Source organism: Biomphalaria glabrata, chromosome 1 (genome assembly GCF_947242115.1).
Source record: "Biomphalaria glabrata chromosome 1, xgBioGlab47.1, whole genome shotgun sequence".
Taxonomy (NCBI): Eukaryota; Metazoa; Mollusca; class Gastropoda; family Planorbidae; genus Biomphalaria; species Biomphalaria glabrata.
In genome coordinates, this window is record NC_074711.1 from 48,682,349 (window position 1) to 48,702,645 (window position 20,297).

Consider the following 20,297-nt stretch of genomic DNA (forward strand, 5'->3'; position numbering starts at 1 on the left):
AACTAGTGTTTAAGAGGGAAGACATATTAGGAACTCCATTTATTACGTAAACACAAGCGGTGTTGCACTGACGCGCTAGTGTGCAAATGTACATATAATACTATTATGTTACAGACGGCATTTTCAGAAAAAAAGAGGTTATGAAACCAAGTCGACTTCACGAACATATAGCAATATCCAAAAAATAATTTAAGAATATTCGTGAACAATTATCAAAATCTCCTATTAAAACAATATTAAAAACAAAAAAGTCAAAGCCGGCTATGTCTAATGATATTGTTTGAAAATTGATTAAAACTAAATTAAAAAAAAAACATGTTGCACAAAAAGACTTTTTTTTTCTGTTAGTGATGAAATATTATTGTCTAGTTATGTAGCTTATGACGACGTATAGGGAACCATCAGTGGTTGGGCGCTACAAGGACTTCATAGGTAATATAGAGCATTAATAAAGAACAGTAATAAAGAACAGATTTATTCACTATTCACCTTGTGAGTTATGATACACAAGAAAAGTTTAGCCCGTAATTTCATTTCTATTTGAATCTAATTATAAAATTGTAAATAAAATACAAACCCATGTTGAAAATAATCTCATCCTTCAACAGTTTTGTGAAACAAATGATGACAAAGATGTTAGACTCTTGTTGTTCGCTGGATTTCGAAAGGGGTTTGTTATTGCTCGTTTTGTTAAGCTCTTAAATACAATTTCGATTAATGTTTTTTTTTTTTTTTTTTTTTTTGAGAAACAGGAAGATTCAACGGTTGGCGATGAAGCAGGTTAAAAAAATGTTTTAGATGGTAGACTTCTAACGCAAATGAAGAAACGAACCTCCGACTGCTAGGAATGAACTTTCATTGATTATATCATATTTTCTTTTATCGAGATATTAAATCTATTTTAAAGAGTTTTACAATCTCGCATAACTTAAGTTATTGCTTTTATATAGCGCTACTTTCATGCTTATAGCATGCTCAGAGCGCTACTATGGTCTAATCTCATTTGTGAACCATTGAGTGGAGGGGGTATCTTTGAGAAGGTTTTCCGCTCAGTAAACATAACTCTGCTCGAGTCGGGTGTCGAACCTCGAGCCCCCATCATAGGTAGCCAAGCCAAGCGTAATTAGCCTCTCGACCACGCTTCCCACTTGTTTGTTGACATATGAATTACTGCCTAGAAACACCGATATCTATGCAATTCACATAACAATGCTCTATGAAGGAATTATGATTCGCTTCTAAAATAAAAAATATAAATGACAATTATTAAACACCTGTTACTGATGTTCAAATGAATTGCAGGAAAAAAAAGATTTACAAAATTATGTCTTCAGTAAAAAAGAATGTAAACATAGGAGGCACTCAGTGGCGTAGCTAGGGGGCGGGAGAATTTGAAAATCCACCCGGGACCCAAAATGAGGGGTGGGCCAAAATGAGTGTTTTTTAATTATTTAAATTAAATACTAAGCACAATGCAGGGGCCCCCAAAGAGGTCAAGCCCCCTGGCCCCTACACGATGAAAAATTCCTAGCTACGCCCCTGGAGGCACAACAGAGATATGGCTTCATTTAAATGTTTCAGTAAAATTTAAAAACTGTGGTCGAAAATGGAATTATGTTTTAGTTTTTCCATCAACATACACGGTTAACCTAGATTTAGTGTGTAACAAACGTAATGAATAAGCAAAGAAATAGACTGGATGTATGTAGCTTTGGCTAATTTAAAGCTTGAAATTTCTAATATTGTCAGACTGCAGGAGGCATAAAGTTCCCATTAGCTTAATTTCTTTTTGTGGTGAATTCAGCAATAACAATGTTTATATTAAAAAAAACAACTGTAGGCCCTAATATTCAAAAAAATTAAAAGGGGACTATTCTTAGGATTTGACAATGAGATTAATTTTTGTGTGTAATCACTGTAAATTATTTGGCAAAATTTTTGTATAATGATAATATTGGCTGTTTTTGGCCTTCGATTCCGAAGATTACGGCTGAGTGGAGTGTTTCACATAACTATGCAAACCCACTTGCGACCTGCATATTTTTTCCGAGTTTTGTGCAGACAAAGCCGTTGTCTACTAGCGGTCTATTTCAGTTTTCTTTGTCTTTTGTGCCTGTCTTCAATAATGGCTTTTCATTGAGTCTCAAATGTTTGTCCCGCAGCTTTTGTGATAGCACTTCAACTGTCTCTCTCAGAGGCCATCTGCTGCTAGAGAATGCTGCCAGGTACTTTCCTCTATGCCAGTGATGGTGAAATGGCGCCTGAGTGGATCTTTATAAATCTTTATAGCGCTTACGGGGGGCACCTCTGTAACTCCGTCCTCCAAAGGAGATCGACTTTGGCATGTGGTCGTCTCCCATGCTGGATAAGTATTATTGACAGCATAAAAGTTAATAAATAGATAATATTTTGTTGAAATTTGCCTTCTCACGCTTCTTTAAAAGTGATTTTCTTTGAGGGGGGGGGGGGCGCTGGCGGATTTTTTAAAAAGAAAAAATACGAAAAGCGGGCGGTAGGCCATAAAAGGTTGAAGACCACTTCCTTAAGGGAACTAATTCAACTGTCAAGTACGATTTATTTCCTTGGTTCAAGAGATACCAAACAAAATAATTAACTACCAATGGTTAACTAATTGGTTAATTTTTTAAATTAATTCTTATGTTGTCAGGTAAAAAAAATAATTGTGCAAAATTTCAGCTTAATCCGAGATTGGGTGCTGGAGAAATAACGTGTACAAACTTTTTAGCAGACAGAGTGAGTTAATTTTAGCTTTGTCATGAGTGCTATTTACAGTTTTTTTTTTTTTGCAAAGTGATGAGATATCAAATCACTAAATCTGCATGTTCATGTGTGAGGCGATTACTTACATTGGTTTCGCCCGTTTTCGCTTGCTAATTACGAGTTAGAATTTATTTTATAGTATGCTTATGTAAGCCTATAAATGCGAAATCAACTAATAATAAATTTAACATTAATTAATTTTTAAGCGAAAAACAATCACTCGATAAGTTGCATATTGTCTTTTTAAAAAAGTGTTTTTATTGTTTTTCCTGTTTTACAATACCTCTATTCAACTCAGAACTTCATGGAATTTGGAACCTGCTTGGACGCCGATCTCAAAAACCGCTCTAACGATTTTCATAGAAATTTAACTGTTGATGTAGGCCTATATAGCTGAAAAAGAAATAACTAGCTTGTTGGCCACACGGGGAAATCTCTAGTTTAACCGTTATAATTTTTCAAAGTATAAAAGAAATAAATTTAACATTTAGCTATACATTGGAGTTAAAAAAAAAACATGGCTTAGTCAGCCGTATTGCACCGAGAATTGAGGTGTTTATTAAATTTGAAGTATTTTCTAAGCTTTGCTTACATTTTTCTATAATTTAAAATATGCCATCAGTGCTAAATCAATAAATAAATGTGGCCAGCTGGCCTAATGGGTAGATTCGTTCGTACAAGGAGCTGACGGTGTCTACATCATGAGTTCGTACAAGGAGCTGACGGTGTCTACATCATGAGTTCGTACAAGGAGCTGACTGTGTCTACATCATGAGTTCGTACAAGGAGCTGACTGTGTCTAAATCATGAGTTCGATACCTGGTTTGAACTATATTTTTAAAAATTAATTTTTATCTTATTTTAAGTTGTACATTGGATGTATTGTCTCTTTAAAAAAATGTATTTTGAAAGGTTTTTCTTGTTTTTGATAAGGACGCGTGTAGATGTCACTTTTGTGTGGGTCCTCTCCCATGTCTATTGATTAGTATTCTTCAAATCCTGTACCTGTTTAAGTTGATAACTTGGTGTATGTGATCCTCGTCTACGTTTAGGCCCTGGGCTGGTGGAACACTTCTCAACTGCGCTAGGAAGCCTTAAATTAATTTCCTTCATCATCTTGGTATCAGAAATCTGAAATAATATTTATAGTTACTTTCAGGCAATAAAACATTGACAGGGGCTACATGATAGCTGGGAATATTGTTTTACAAAATAAAAAGTGGGTGATAAAGGGAAATGGACTCTTTACTAGCTTAATATTTTAATATCTTAATCGTAACCGTCTACAAATATCATATTTCTCTGTCCGTCTGGCTTCTAAAATTCAGCTTCACTTATGCTATGTCGTTGTTTTTTTATTATTATTATTTACTGATAAACATATTTGGTCTACATGTTTATTGTACCCTGGACTTTGTTCGGCATGTTTTATGTTCTTACAAACACTATTTAGCGTATCGCACTTATGTTTTCTTAGTTCAAAACTGTACATTCTGTTGCTTAAGTGGCTTCTTCTATCTTCATAGATTTAATCGCTCAGATGTTATCATTGGTGTTGTTTGGTTCTCATTGAGTCCTGGCAGAATATGTTTTGACTAAACAAGCTAATTCTGGAACGGAAAACCTTGTCAGTGAATTTCAAATATTTTGTCTATTTCGAGCTATCAACTACTATAGCTTGATCTTCTTATTTAGTACCTTGGGTGTCGTACCATTATGCAAAATCTGTCTATGCTGTCCGATTTTGTGTAATTATCTCTCTTATTTTTTCCCCCTTGCTATCTGGTTCAAATGGACTTCTTTGTGGGTTAATGTTGGCCGACAACTTTATCGGTTTTCCTCCTTCTAGCTCAGCATATAAAAATGTCCTTTAACTCTTTTTCTATCTTCCATGCGGCTGACATGTTCGAGCCAACGCAGTCTTATTCTTTGTGTCGATATAGACATAGACTTCTTGGTTAAAGAGATGTTCTTTATACACCTTTTTTGTGTGGGTCCCCTAATATCTAGGCGTGTAGATGTCACTTTTGTGTGGGTCCTCTCCCATGTGTGAATTAAGAGAAATTCGACAGCAAGCAGAGAAGAATTACCTACAGAAAGAGGTGCATTGAAGCATGTCATTAACAGGCTTAAATTGGCCACACCTACATGACGCATTCTTTTGTCCCGAGAGGAGAGTAACCAAATACTTGCTTAGACAGTCACAGACGGATTCAGTCACGGAACTTTCCTGGCTTGTTGCTTTGCACTAATAATAATATTATACATCTTCTCTCCCGATGCGCGGTCCGAATGCCGAAGTCAAATTAATGTTCTTTAAGAATAAGGTGTGCACTAGGAGCTACAGTTGTCCATTGACGTTCGCAGATACGACTTTCGCGGAATGGTTATACCACGGGTTTTCAAAATAAATAATCAATAAATAATTGTAACACTTATTTTTCCACGACCACACGATGTATATGCACACAGTAGCCTATTGGGAAACAAAAAGGTCATCGCCAAACTTTCTGGAAGCTGATTGGCCGAAATAACCGTATAACACATTAACTGGTTCTATCAAGATCAATCACTGATCTGCGACGTCGCAACCTGTGTAGAACAATAACTTATTTCTCCGTCACTGGTCGTGATGTCAGTTGTCATGTAATGGTTATGAAGAGAATGGGAATAGTTATTTAGGAGGTTAATGTTTTAGAGTAGAGGATGTTTTCTGATACTTTTCGTATGCAAAAATAGAGTATAATAATAAAATTAAATACCGCGGAAATTTTAAATTCGCTTGCGGTCTCGGGGCGTATCCCCCTCAAAAGTCGAAACACTATTTTTCTTTATTTTTAAAAAAATCAATTTTTCAAAATTTGCCTTCATGTTACAACACTATGAATGACCTATGACTCTTTTATGGAGAAATAACTATAGCTTTGCAAATGGTTCGAACTTGATCACTACTCGTTTTCCTATTCAAGGGAGAAGCCCCGACGCCAAAAGCGTTTTCTTGCAATCTTCACTGGAGAAACGCTTTCTCCTGACATCTACAGCTCATTATTCATCCTATTAAAAAAGGACCTTTTGAATAATGTTTTACTTGAAAAATATTCTAATATGAATTTATAGGCCATTACTACATTGCAAATACAACCAATTTGTTCCTTGAAAAGATAAGATACCCCATAGATTTAGATTAAGGCTTTGAGGATCGCCGCCGAAAAAATTATTATTTACATACATACAGATTTGTTTCGGTCGTGCGATGAATGGGATATAAAGTATGTCAGGACGACTAAATTCGCAGATATAAGGAACGAATGTAAAAAAAAAATGCTTTTGAAAAACAAATTTGAAGTTTAATTTTATTAAATAAATTATTTTATAGATATAATATTTTTATATATTTTGTACTTGCTTGTGTCAAAGTAAAAAACTGTCTTTGCTAAGTGTAGTTCTTAAAATTAGATCTAGATCCTTTCGATCTTGTCTCATGTAAATGTGGAAATATGACCTAGATCCATGAAATAGTAATACTTTTATACAGTCGTGCTACTTTTTTTTTTTTTGAGGGTCTTAAGCTTATTTTAGGACTACTTTAATACGCTACGGTTCCAGTTAGTACCCATATTACCCAAGGAATAATTATGCCAAGTTTTATCAAGATTGGTCAAACGGTTTTGAATTCTATGAGGGGCATATATACATACGAATTACTTTCTGCTTTATATGAAGTTTAATTTTATTAAATAAATAATTTTATATGTATAAAATCGTTATATCGCTTTGAAAATGTTTCACTATCGAAAAATTAATTTTGGCTAGAATGTTTTACGAATGAAAATTATTCATGACGTCAAAGGGGGAAAAAATTTGACACCGCTTACGTCAACGGCCTACAGCAGTACACTAAAAATTTTCTTTGCAAATATGAACAAGTTTTAATGAATCAATAGACCTAATCTAACATTTGCACACCGTCTTATTGTAGGCTGTATTAGCCTTGTCAACAAAGTAAAAGTCAGATTAAGGAGAAGTGCAGTATTTTACGTGGCTACTCAGCACCAGCTACGACTCACATAGTTCACCACATCCAACGCAAACATAACCATTAAATGCCTGTGGTCAATTTATATTCTCCTTATGCCGTCTAAGTCTGTCCTTGGCAGTGGATTTTATTTTGTGTATCCCGCGGCTTTGTAAAAAATCTCCAGCTATATCGTTCTGAAGCTGCCTGCAGTCAAATGCCCTCTTCTATGTCAGTTAAAGCAAATCGTGTTTGAGCTTGTCTTTTAAGCGTTTTTTGTGGGCATCTCTGATACGCCAACCACCTTTCAGCTCACAAAAAGACTGCTTTTTGCAAACATTCGCCCCCCCCCCCATACGGGATAGTGCTTTCTCCAGCGCAATTGTCCATACCGGCGTTGTAGTGTGGTCTTGCCACCGTATGTCCATGATGACGCGAAAAACATCTTTGGTGAAAGCGTTCAAGAAGTCTTAGTTACTTTCTGTGTAGTACCAATGTCTCAGATCCATATAGAAAAGTTGAGAGAACCAGCTGCTTGGTAGACACTGTAGGCAGACGGAGCGATTTGTTCCTGGAGGCGTCCAAAAGCACTACTGGCCCTGGCCAGATGGTTGACAACTTCCCTTGAAAAGGATGCGTCATTTGATACCATGCTTCCTAGTTGTGTGACGTTGTCTACAGCGTTAAGGGGATGTCCATTTACGGGGATCTTTGGGGCTGAGTAGGTTTTATTAGGTGAATTCTTCAACATGACGTTTTTTTTTTTTTAGGTTTATAGATAAAACAAAAGAAGCGGCAGCGTAAAGCGAATTCGTTGACTGCTCAGACTTTTTTTGTCCAAAAATTGATTTGATGAATCCTTCTTTAGAATACTAACGCAATGTTTTCGAGTCTTTCTGCCATTTTATTTTGTTAAAAGTATTTTTTAAAAGTCTATGTTCTACCCTATAACGTAGAGATTTAGCGTCACTTGATCTTTCGTACTAAAGACTTAATGAATATACTAATTGCAATACGTGAGCTGCGGTTTTCTACACTGTATCTTATCTTATGAAATACAGACGTTAATTCAACTAAGAAGATAAGTACGTCCTACTCGTGTTCTGTATGGGGACTTAAGAGACTTTCTCTTCTAATCGCCAAGTACATTGACATCTCGAACTAAAAGAACACGAAAGCAACTCTTCGGATTGGGAGTCTTTACCCGATCGCTCATTTTGACCATTACAAAAATGTTTCCAAAATAAGTAAATATCTTTCCTCAACAAATTATTCAATCGAGCGAGGCTCGGTTACCTGGTACTATATATAATATGAATGAAAGTTATAAGCCTAAATTATCTTATAAATGATTAGCGAATGCACAGAAACATTAGACAAGTTGTGTTTAACTATCAATATAAATGGTATTAAACATGATCGAACTAAAATGGTTTTGTTGTCTAGCCTGTGTCTGTGCTCAAACCCTTCTTATCATCTTCTGATCCATTAAGTTTTTCTACGGAGATAATCATTTTTTAAGATATTCGGTGAAACGGCACTAGATCTTTGATATCATTTATACATTATCACGAATGTTCAAACCAATTGTAATTATCATGACAAACCATTAATGAGCTAACCCAATAGGAACTTACTTGACTACAACGAAGCTTTGGTTTAATGTATCACATCCTTCTCATAGTGTACAGCCACCAGACAAACAAATAAGCCTTTCTTTGCAATGTGTTCATCTCTTATGTAAACCTATACGTTTCATCCTCTCTCTCTCTCTCTCTCTCTTTCTCTCTCTCTCTCTCTCTCTTTCTCTCTCTCTCTCTCTGTTTCTCTGTGTGGGTATTTACACACTCCTGTGCTAGCAATAACACCAATCCTAACCAACGTCTAAACCTATTATTGTCGATGTTTGCAGATTTTGTAGAACACACTTTATTACGCCTATTTATTATTTGAGATATATAATAATAGATGTTTATGTTGACATTATCTTATAATGAAGTTTTGCAGATACTATTTATTATTTCAGTGCAAAAGTTGTTGTTTTTTCCAATCGATGCGCACGAGTAGTCCATCTATTTTATACTATAGATTCCCTATGCTTTGTTGTTTACAAGTTCACTGTTTCGTTTTGCTTCTTGTCCTAGTTGCACATAGCCTTCCAAGTAACAGTTGTCAGCTCTACGTCTTGGGGTATTTCCGCATGTAGGCCTTAGTCATTCCATAGTTTTAATACATTAATGCTCGGGAAACGTTTGCGTATCCTCTTTTAAGTCTTGATCTAAAACCTTTTATTGAAATTTTTACAATATATCTATTCAATTCAGTATTGCCGTCTTTAAGCTTCTCTACATTAAATGGGCGGGGTCGTGTGGCTCGTTTTGGTTGGCGTTTCAGTCGGAGCTTACATTTGCCACTGACAAGGTAGTGGTCTGAGCTGATATCCGCTCCTCTGCGGGTCCGCACGTCTAACAGAGATGACCTCCATCGTTTGGAGATGCAAATGTAATCTATCTCGTTGAAGGTAACTCCATTTGATGATCGCCATGTTTTTTTTGTGTATTTGTTTGTGCTTAAAATATGTGTTTCCAATTGAAAGGCTGTTGGATGCGCAGAGAGAAATCAATCGCTCGCCATTATCACTGATGTTTTCTGCAGAACCATATGGTCCCATTACGTATTCAAAGCCAGTTTGGTTGGGATTGATTTTGGCGTTAAAGTTTCCCATCAGTAGAATTAGTTCGTGAGTAGGTGTTTCATTAAGTGTGGTTTCTAGTTGATTATAGAAATTATCTTTGATGGTATCTTCTGAATCCTCTGTAGGGGCATTTGCTTGGATGGTAGTGACTTTGATTTGCTTTGTTTGGAGTCGAGCTGTAATGATACGGTCACTGACCGGCTGCTAAGCAATTAGCGCTGAAGCTGTTATTTTAGACATGATGATTCCTACACTACCAATGTGCTCCTTATCATGTCCTGAATATATTATTGTCTTGCCATCACTGATTATTTGTCCACTTGATGTCCACCGCATCTCGCAGATCCCAAGGATGTCCAGCCGGTAAGAGTCAAACTCTCCAAAAAGTTGGGCCAGTTTACCGCATTGGTTCAGGGTTCTTACATTCCACGTGCCTATAAGAGTCGGTTTCCTTGCGTTGAAAGGCTTGCCATGTATCGGATATTGGACTTCCAGTTGGCTTTGATCCAACACCTTCATCAGGGTTTGGCTGCCCTCGCCGCATGTATAGTTTTCTTTATGTGTCAAGTTTGCCGTTTCTGTAGCAATAGTGGTTTTACAGGGTGGGGTCGCTAGCCCCACGCCAAACCCTCCTCCTTTCTCACCCGGGCTTGGGACCGGCAGATGGCGCAGCTTCAAGACGGCAATACTGCAGCACAGTTCCAATTGAAACTATCGAACTGCTTTGATGCTCTTGCAGATATATTGACCCTTGAAGAAGAGTGGGCCAACTTCAAAGATATCACAATTGAGTGCGCGGAAGAAGTTATCGGAAAGAGGCGAGGTTCATACAAGGAACAGTGGATACAAGACTGAACATGGAAATTGATCGATGAGAGGAAAGAGGCCAAACGTAGATGAGATCAGAAAAATGAAACACAGGATCGCAACCTAGCGAAGAAGCTTATAGTGAAGCAGATCTGAAAGTAAAAATAAGCTGTCGGCGAGATAAACGGGACTGGATTGAGCAGAAGGGGCAAGAGGCACAAGCAGTTGCAAGCAGAAATGACACAAAAACTCTCCATCGTATTGTCCGAGATCTCACTGGATCAAAGAGTGGACATGGGGCACCGATAAAAGACAAGCAAGGCAAAACTTTGTTAACGAAAGAAGAACAGGATGCAAGATGGGTAGAGCACTTTCAAGAGACCCTTAACCAACCGTCGCCAGACCTAACTTACTTATTCAAGTACCCTTCTCCGGACAATGATCTCAAGGTCAAGACAGACCCAATAACTGCTGAGGAGGTTACCATGGCCATTGTACTGCTAAAGAATAACAAAGCACCAGGGCTAGACATGATATCAGCAGAAATGCTAAAATATGGGGGACAGTGCATTGTTAACAGAATGACTGATCTCTTAAATCTCTGTTGGCGAACTTCAAAAGTCCCCGAGGACTGGCAAAAGGGAGTGATTGTAAAGCTTCCAAAAAAGGGCAACTTGGCAGACTGCAACAACTGGAGGGGTATTACTCTCCTCTCTGTCCCGGGCAAAGTTTTCAGCACTGTTTTGTTGAGTCGGCTTCAACAGTCTGTAGATGAAAGGCTTAGAGAAGAACAAGCAGGTTTCTCAAGAGGCAGATCATGTACAGAGCAGATTTTCGTTCTACGAAATATCATAGAACAAAGTCAACGATCAGTTTCGTGGACTTCAAAAAAGCGTTTGATAGTGTCCACCGAGAATCACTATGGAAAATAGTTGGAAATACGGCATCCCAGAGAAATTCGTCCAGATCCTACGACACCTTTACAGTCAGTCTGGTTGCTGCATTAAAACAGAAGAAGGAACAACAGAGTTTTTTTTTACCATCGAGACAGGTGTGAGACAGGGGTGCATCTTATCTCCCTTTTCCTCCAGGCCATCGACTACATAATGAGTAGAGCAATGAACCAGACTGCCTTTGGTATTCCATGGCGTGAACAACTCCGATTGACGGACTTGGACTTTGCTGATGATGTTGCAATACTCGGGGCTACAAATAAATGCATTCAAGAAATGACGGAGAGCCTAGACAGAGAGTCACCCAAAATTGGCCTCCGTATAAACTTGGATAAGAGTAAAATTATGCGAGTGGGATATAAGGCAAGCCATTGGACTCAAGACAAAAATACACCTTCTCAACACAATCGTCATTCCAACTGCTACATATGCATGTGAGACATGGAAGTCATCTATCAAAATTGAGAAAAGACTAAATGTGGCTCAACAAAAATGGCTGAGACGGATTTTGGGAGTCAGTTACACAGATTGGGTCTCAAACAAGGAAATCCTTTGCCGAACTGGGAGTCGAACACTTAGTGAGGTTATGACAGAGCGTCGCATGAGGTTTGCGGGACGTTCTACGTCAAAATGAATTACGCACACCAAGAGTTGCGATAACATGGAAGCCAATACGAGGAAAGCGCAAACAGGGACGTCCTCGTATTACTTGGCGACACACCTTCATGGAGGACCTCAGAACAGTTGTCACCAGGTGGGAGGAGGCTTTAGACATTGCCAATGACAGATCTTTATGGAGACAGCTTGCCGCCCAAATCGCCGAACGGTGCGGGAGGACCTAAGTCTAAGTAAGTCTATTCAATTCAGAACTGGAAGGCGGAGGGTGGGTGGGCGGAGGAACCTGGACGCTGATCTCAAAAACTGTTCTAACGATTTTTCTAGAAATTTAACAGTGAATATATATCGCTAAAAAAAGAATTACTAGATCGTTGGCCTCATGGGGAAAACTCTGCTTTGACCTTTTTTTTTTTTTTTCAAGTAAAAAAAATAAAATAAATTTAAATTTGACTAGAGAACTAGACTTAGGTCCAACATTAGTTTTGAAAGGATTATCTCTTTCTTGAAAGTGTAAATAGGGGGTTTCCGAATGTAAGGAAGTATTGATTCAAGAGTTAAATAAATTAATATTCTGAAAAATTTAGCGCATCGTTTTGTAAGTCTGGATCTAAAGGCCTATCATTAAAATATTATATTGTGTTATTTTGTGTAGATTTATACATTCTCTTAACCGGAATTCTTTCTCGGGAGAGGGGGGGGGGAAGTAGGGGGGTAAAAAATGTTCCATTGTTGTTGTTTTTTTAATCTAACATGGCGTAGTCAGCCGTAGTGTACTGATAGCTGAGTTGTTTATTAAATTTTAACATGCTTTAAGTTTATTGATAGATTATTGAAGCTTGGCTTATATTTTTACGTAAATCTAATATGATTACAACTAGATTCATGCTCTAGAGTCTAGACCTTCTAAATTAGCAGTTCTAGATGTGTATATAATAAAAGTGCCAATAAATAATAAAACAGTTGTAACTATAGGCCTACAAAGTAGCCCTGGCGTAATGGATAGACTCGTTGATTCATGGGGCTGAGGGGGCCAAAATACGAGTTCGATTCCCAGCTTGACCTAAAACATTTTTATTTATCTTTTTTTTTATTTATTTAATTTTAATTGTATAATGAAGGTGTGTCTTTTTTAAAAATGTATTTTGAAATGTTGTTCTTGTATAAAGTCTACTAGATCTATAGGTCTACATTCGCTAAACCAGGATTCTTTCTCGGAAAAAAAGGGGGGGGGGAGAATGTGGTGGGTAAAAAATATTGCATTAAAAAAAATCTATCATTCATTAGTGAGTAAGAGAAAAATAATCGCTCAATAAGTTGTATGAAGGAGGCATTGTCTTTTTATAAAAATATTTTTGGTTTACAATACCTCTATACACGTCAGAACTTCATGGTGGAAACTTGGTGAGTGGAACCTGTGTGGAAACGGATATCAAAGAAGATTACATAGAGAGTCTGTGTTAACAGATTGACTGATCTCTTAAATCTCTGTTGGCGAACTTCTAAAGTCCCTGAGGACTGGCAAAAAGGGGTGATTGTAAAGCTTCCTTAAAAGGGCAACTTGGCAGACTGCAACAGTTTGAGGGGTATTTTACTCTCCTCTCTCTCCCGGGCAAAGTTTTCAGCATTGTTCTGTTGGGACGGCATCAACAGTCTGTAGATGAGAGGCTCAGAGAAGCGCAAGCAGACTTCCGAAGAGGCAGATCATGTGCAGAGCAGATCTTCTAGAACAAAGTTTCGAGTACCAACAACATCTAACGATCAGTTTCCTAGACTTTAAGAAAGCGTTAGATAGTGTCCATCGAGAATCACTATGGGAAATGGTTAGAGAATACGGCATCCCAGAAAAATTCGTCTAGATTCTACGACACTTATACAGTCAATCTATTTCATAACAATGCCCTGCAAGGGAAGCGACATGCCATCAGTGCTTCAAAAAGGGTCATTTCAAATAGTATGTAAATCGAAATCTTCAACAGTTTCTGCTATCGCTACTGTACAGCCTTTAAGTTTTAAAAAAATTTACGATTCCATCTTTCATCAACAACGTGCAGTTGAAAGCCCTAGTAGACACTGGGAGCTGTGAAAGCTATATTTCGACGCACATTGCTAAGAAGCACAAATGGCTGACATGTTCCTCAGGCAACAGAATCTTTATGGCTTCCACCCATCTATCTCGAATCACGCAAGGACATATCTACGCAAACATACGACTCAAAAATGAAAGGTTCGAAGGAGTTAAACTCTCTCTCTACTGGACAATTTGTGCTCCGACGTCATTCTCGGACTTGACTTAATAAATCTGTATATTCCTTTCGATGGTTAGAAACCATCGTTGTGCCTGAGTACTTTCCAGCCAGCGAGGGTAGAGACTTCTAGCCTATTTAGTAATCTATCGCCAAAGTGTACCCAAGTGGCTACAAAATCTAGCAGATATAGAGATATAGAGTTTATAGAGAAGGAAATTCAACAACTGATAAAGGATGAGAGTTTGAAAAATGAGCTTGAAAAAGTCGCTGTATATACTATCGATCCGAATTGTCCTTTAATTTTGATGGATGCTTCTGATAGAGCCATTACGGCTACCCTCTGTCACGCGTCGCTGGGAAAGGCCTCCATTGCCATGTGGCTTTGTGAGGTGTGTTTAATTAAAAACAATTAATTATTGAAATAGTTTAGTTTTGGTGATGTTAGGTCTAGGTGTTTAATGCCACCATAGACCAGCGTGTGTTACAGATCGGAAACAGAACTCACAGGTAACATACAATTGATAAAAGAATCCCTTTTGTCAAGAAGATAAAATAGTTTAATTTAATTAAAATGAAAGGGGGAGGGATTACAAAAAGTGAGGAGTATAATCATACATCCTAAAGTAACGTATAAAGTAAGTAAAGATAAATGAGATGGTTAACTCATCATATTGACTGCTGAACGTGTAAATGCCCTATTGTTCGTATGACTTAACTCTTAAGTTCCTGAGTTGGTCGATGTCTCAGAAGCTTATCCCTCTGCCTTGGTGCTGTAGACTGCAGTTGGATTGAGAGTAGCCCGGCCGCTGTTAGGTGTCCTCGGAGTGGGAGTGACACGGCGGGGTGGGGCAAAATCAATGATGATCAGACAGGCTGCGGGTGCTGAGAATTGACTTCGGATGTGGAGGTTAGTAGGCCTACTCAATGTTCGCTGATGCCACGGTTCCTTCCTCCAGCCACAGACTTAAGGGTGGATTCAACAGGAACAGGAGTTCTTGAAGATCAAGGATTCTGATCAGGAAGCAAGCTGTAATTGCACGTAACAGGAAGTGTGGGGATTCTGCGACAGGCAGGAATTCCACGTAACAGGAAGTGTGGGGATTCTGCGACAGGCAGGAATTCCACGTAACAGGAAGTGTGGGGATTCTGCGACAGGCAGGAATTCCACGTAACAGGAAGTGTGGGGATTCTGCGACAGGCAGGAATTCCACGTAACAGGAAGTGTGGGGATTCTGCGATTCTGGGACTTCCACGTAGCAGTAACCAGTCGATGTCTCCAGTCGCAATCATGCACAAGGTCCAAGTGAAAAGAACAAGAGTAAGGGAGCACAATGAATGGAATCTGTAAATGAACGCCCCTCAACGTTCTAAATAAATGTGACGACTGCTCGCGATTGGAGAAGTCTTATATGCCGCTTGGTCGGAAATAGGGATTGGGATGGACAGCATGTGATAGATCATGTGATAAGTCAAGATAGATAATGTGACATTCGGTCAAGATTAGCTCTTTCCACTCATTTGCCAATGAGGTATTAAGAACACCTGTCTAGAGGTCAAGCGTGACGTGCGCTCAGGGTCTAAGCAAAGGGGAAGGGACAGTCTGGCTGCCTCGCAAGATGAAAGGAGTCCAGATCGTCTCGCGCTAGTGATAAAGCAACAAGGTTGACTGACTTGACATTAGAATAGAATATTGGAAGCTTGCCCAGATGGACGAACTGGTGATTCGCAAATGTGGTTTGACATTTGTGCTAAAATAAGGGGAGAGTCTGGATACAAACCTTTTCACTGCACTTAATGCGGCAAAAATAAAATAAATAATTCCTGAGTAATTTGATGAGATCGATTGTTTTTGCACAGCGGACGGACCGTAACACCCTCAACCAAGATAGCCGACGCAATGCTTTCTTCTCTCGTTCATTAAAAAAAGTGAAAGAAAACATTTTTCAGTTGAGAAAGAAATGGAAACATTTCTTAGTTGGTAAAGTGTTCACACTTGTTACGGATCAGCGATGTCTTTTTCATGTATAACAGGTCAAACAAAGGAACAATTTAAAATGAAAAAAATCCAGAGGTGGAAACTAGAACTCTCATGTTTCCACTATGATGTCATCTATCGTCCTGGCAAGCAGAATACTGTAGCTGATACATTTACCAGAAAGTATCTATCTGCCCTCACTCGCAATGACCTTAAATTGCTGCATACTAGTCTTTGCCATCCGGGCGTTATGTAAGGGCTAAAAATCTTCCATTCTCCTGTGATGATGTTAGAACTGTAATAGAACAATGTCAAACTTGTGCTGAGCTGAAGCCCCGTTTTTTTTCGACAGCCGACCGGAGAGCTGATTTAAGTGACTCATTCTTTTGAGAGAATTAGTATGGACTTTAAGGGACCTCTCCCTTCTGTTTAAAGAAATACATATCTTCTTACCATAATAGATGAATTTTCTAGATTCCCATTTGCATTTGCATGTCCCGATATGTCTTCCTCTACTGTTGTTAAATGTCTCAATAAACTAATTGCACTTTTTGGATTTCCAGCGTACGTCCACACTGACAGGGGTACTTCGTTTATGTCTACAGAGGTGCAGCATTTCCTGCACCAGACAGGAATTGCGACCATTAGAACGACCCCATATAGTCCGCAAGGAAACGGACAAATAGAGAGACTAAACGGAACTTTATGAAAGCCATCACTTTGGCTTTAAATTTTAAGGAACTGGACATAGCTAAATGGGAACTAGCACTAAATGATGCCCTGCAGTCCATTCGGTCATTACTATGCACTGCAACTAACAGGACACCGCATGAACGACTTCTTATGTTCAACCGAAGAAGTGCTTCCGGGACATCTTTGCCAACATGGTTGACCAGTCCAGGTTCTGTCCTTTTGAAGAACATTGTATCGTCTAAATATGATCGTATAACAGAAGAAGTTGATTTAGTAACATGCAACCCTCAGTACGCTACTATCCGAACACCCAACTGTCGAGAGGTAACATTACGAATTAGCCCCTAGGGAGGAACAAAGAGTTATAGAAAATGAGAATCCGAGTTGGAACAGAGCTTGATACTGACTGCCCTGTCCAAAGCCTGACTCCCAGTAATCAACCTACTGATTCTACGATGGCTGAAGAAACTACCAGCACAACTGAAGACATTGTCAGACCGTCGGAAACTCAAGCAGAGGAAACTACATATATATATACAATCTTAGAGTAAGGAAAATTTATGGTTGAATAAAGCCTGTGTATTAGTGTTTTGTAAATCGGCCGTGTCGACTATTTCTACTCTTATTTATTAGTTGATTATCATATAATAAGAACAAACGCTTTACATTTGTATGATTATCTTGAAATAGAGAAAAGAAAAGAACGACAAATGATAGAAATATTGAATTTAAATTTTAAAAATTTGCATTGGGAAAACGAATGAAACCTATCATTGATATTTTCAACAATCATGAACAGCAAGAAGGGGAGGACGTTATTAAGTACATCACAAATTTGAGAAGACTGGCCAAAACGTGTAGGATTGAACACCTTGAAAATAGTGTAATTAGAGACAAAGTAAGTCTTGGAGTTAGTCATGAATGCCTCTGAAATTATTACAAGATAGTCAACTAGCAAGACTATCTAACATTGAAAAAGTGCAGACGTTTGCTGAGGGTATGAGACGGCCAGCAAACGGATAAGATATGCAAAGCAACCCTGCAATAATTGAGTAGCAACATCATGAAAGGCAAATATACGCAAAAGAGATTTGAACAAGGCCAAAATATTCAGCAACCGAAGGTTCTTTGACATGGTTCAATATCTGGCAAGTTTTGTTCCAGAACTTGTTTACAGATTTACAGCCCATAACGGAATTAAACAGAAAGAACACACCATTTGCTTGGTCTTATCATTGCACAGAAGCGTTCAACAACATAAAAGAAACTATCTACTCATCGCATGTTGAGATATTTTTACCCTTACAAAGTTTTTACATTGCAAGCAGATAGTAGCCCAAAATGGTTTGGGAGCAGCGTTATTACAAGATGACAATTCAATAGCGTATGCTTTAAGATCTTTAACAGCACAGATTGAGAAAGAATTGATGGCTGTGGTCGTTGGTTTGGAAATTTTATTCAGTATACATATGGACGAATAGTAATTGTTCAGAATGACCCTAAACCACTGAAGAACATCCATTAAAAACCAAAACGACGATAACAGGACAATAGAACTAAAAATCGAAACAGTCGGAAGAAACCGACCAATGTTCAATGACTATGTTTCCTAATGGACTCTTGTATTATATAAAGTTTGGACACAAATCAACAGGCGTAGTCGGTGTGTACTGCTAGTAAGAAATATGTGACATGAAACATACAAGAGTCTTCGACAAAATGAATTACACATACTAAGAGTTGCGATAACATGGAGGCCATTACGAGGAAATCGCAAACAGGGACATCCTAGTACACACTTTCATGTAGGTCCTCAGAGCAGGTGGGAAGATGCTTCAGACATTGCCAGTGACAGATTTTTGTGGAAGCAGCTTACCGCCCAATGCCCCGAATGACGCGGGAGGATCCAAGTTAGTAAGAATAGCACATAAGGTTTTTGAAATAAAACTTTTTAATAGCAGGATAATGTACTGTAGATACCACAGAATATACATTTTGTTGGTTTTCAATACCGGATATAGTGCTTGGAGGTGGGCTCCGCCCCGCGCTGGGGGACCTCATAGAGCTCCCCCAGACCCTCTTACTGGTAATGGCGGGGAGTCTACAATTTTCCACTAACTCAAGAAAGAACCTATTCTAGGGTACAATAAACGTCTTCCGAAAGAATGAAGTGTCAGAATGTAATAAAGATTAATTATGTACACGCACACACATACATATTTTTTTGCGGGGGGGGGGGGGAGAGAAAAATCCTGGCTTCCCCCATGGATAGGATCATAGCATATTATAAAGCTAAAAGCATAAAATAGCGCTAAACAAAAACAGTTGGTAAAAAATATTATTAATCACACAGATTTATTGTTGTTGGTCTAGATCTTAGACAAATTTAATGACATGAGTGATCCAAACTAATTGATACAATTATATTTCGTATAAGCTGTGTTGTTTTTTTTTTTTTTTATTTTGGTTATTTTTACTTCTTCTGAAGCCCCCAATTGAATGTCACGTTCCCTTTTCTACCTTTATTTTGGTATTTTGTTCTCTAAGTGAAAAGAAATATTAATTTGGTCTTATTTATTCAATTTTTGTAATCGTTTATCTCAGCTTATTTCAAAATTGTGTCACTTTTCAATGTAGCGAAATGACAATAGATATAGATTTATCTTTTTAATGCTATTAAGATTACCTTTTTTTTTTTAGTGACACAAATTACCATAAACCTTGCTCAATCTTTCTCTGTTTCTCTCTCTACAAAAAAGAAAAGAAAAAGACTCACTATCTATCTTATGAATGTTATTAGGATTGGTTTTGTCTAACAAGAAGTGTAAATGACGTAAGGCTTAAAAAAACAATAATTACACTTAGGGAAAATAAAAAAATTGCTTTAAAAATATGAAATTCGTGATATTTTAAAAAATGTTTTATATGTAGACTGTGGTCTTGTGATGAAATACTGAAAATAAAATACAAAGGCTTGCGGTCCTCGGGTTGCGAACATGTCAAAAGCCGTTCATAGGGAGTGTCTACGAGGTCAAATAAAGATGTGAACAAAAATTTCATGCGAATGTATGACGGTTTAACGCATCTCTTGATCAATGAATGAGTGGAAATTTGCTAATATATAGTAGATTCACTATTGTATTTAAACTGTATGCTAAAGCACTGGCGGATCCAGGGGGGGCGGGGCGGTAGGGGCGATCGCCCCCCCCCACTCGGCTGACACCCCCACCCCCCCCCCGAAGGGGGGGCGGACGAATTATAGTATAGAATTCACACAATTTGTATGCGTATTTATTACTTATGTTAATAATATATACTAATTATTTATATTTCAACCTATTTTTAGATTATTTCGCCCCCCCCCTTTCTAGTATTTTGGCCGATTTGGCAGGGTCGGGAGGGGGCGATGGCATCAATCCGCCCCCCCCCCACCATAAACTTTCGAGTGGGGGGGGCGGTCCTATTTATTTGTAGAAATCACAGCATGCTAACAGAATCAATTAAATATCTATAT

General features: G+C 38.2%; 2 protein-coding genes across 3 annotated transcripts in view; one reads left to right on the plus strand and one right to left on the minus strand.

The window, feature by feature from the left end:
* LOC106058916 (F-box/LRR-repeat protein 20-like) overlaps nt 1–8,586 on the minus strand; it is an 86,432-nt gene extending 77,846 nt beyond the window's left edge. The window contains exons 1-2 of the mRNA XM_013216428.2: nt 8,434–8,586; nt 3,787–3,912 (exon numbers count right to left, since the gene is read on the minus strand). Coding sequence (XP_013071882.1) covers nt 3,787–3,897 — 111 coding nt within the window. The 5' untranslated portion in view covers nt 3,898–3,912; nt 8,434–8,586. The remainder of the gene's footprint in view (nt 1–3,786; nt 3,913–8,433) is intronic.
* The window catches only part of LOC106075149 (zinc transporter ZIP13-like), an 84,543-nt gene that overhangs the window by 10,360 nt on the left and 53,886 nt on the right, over nt 1–20,297 (plus strand). Inside the window, exon 1 of one of the 2 annotated variants that reach the window (XM_056040880.1) lies at nt 9,113–9,317. The exons of the other annotated variant lie outside the window; for it this stretch is intronic. The gene's annotated coding sequence lies outside the window, so the exon portion shown is untranslated. Of the gene's footprint in view, nt 1–9,112; nt 9,318–20,297 lie in introns of those variants that run through there. 2 annotated transcript variants of the gene reach the window in all.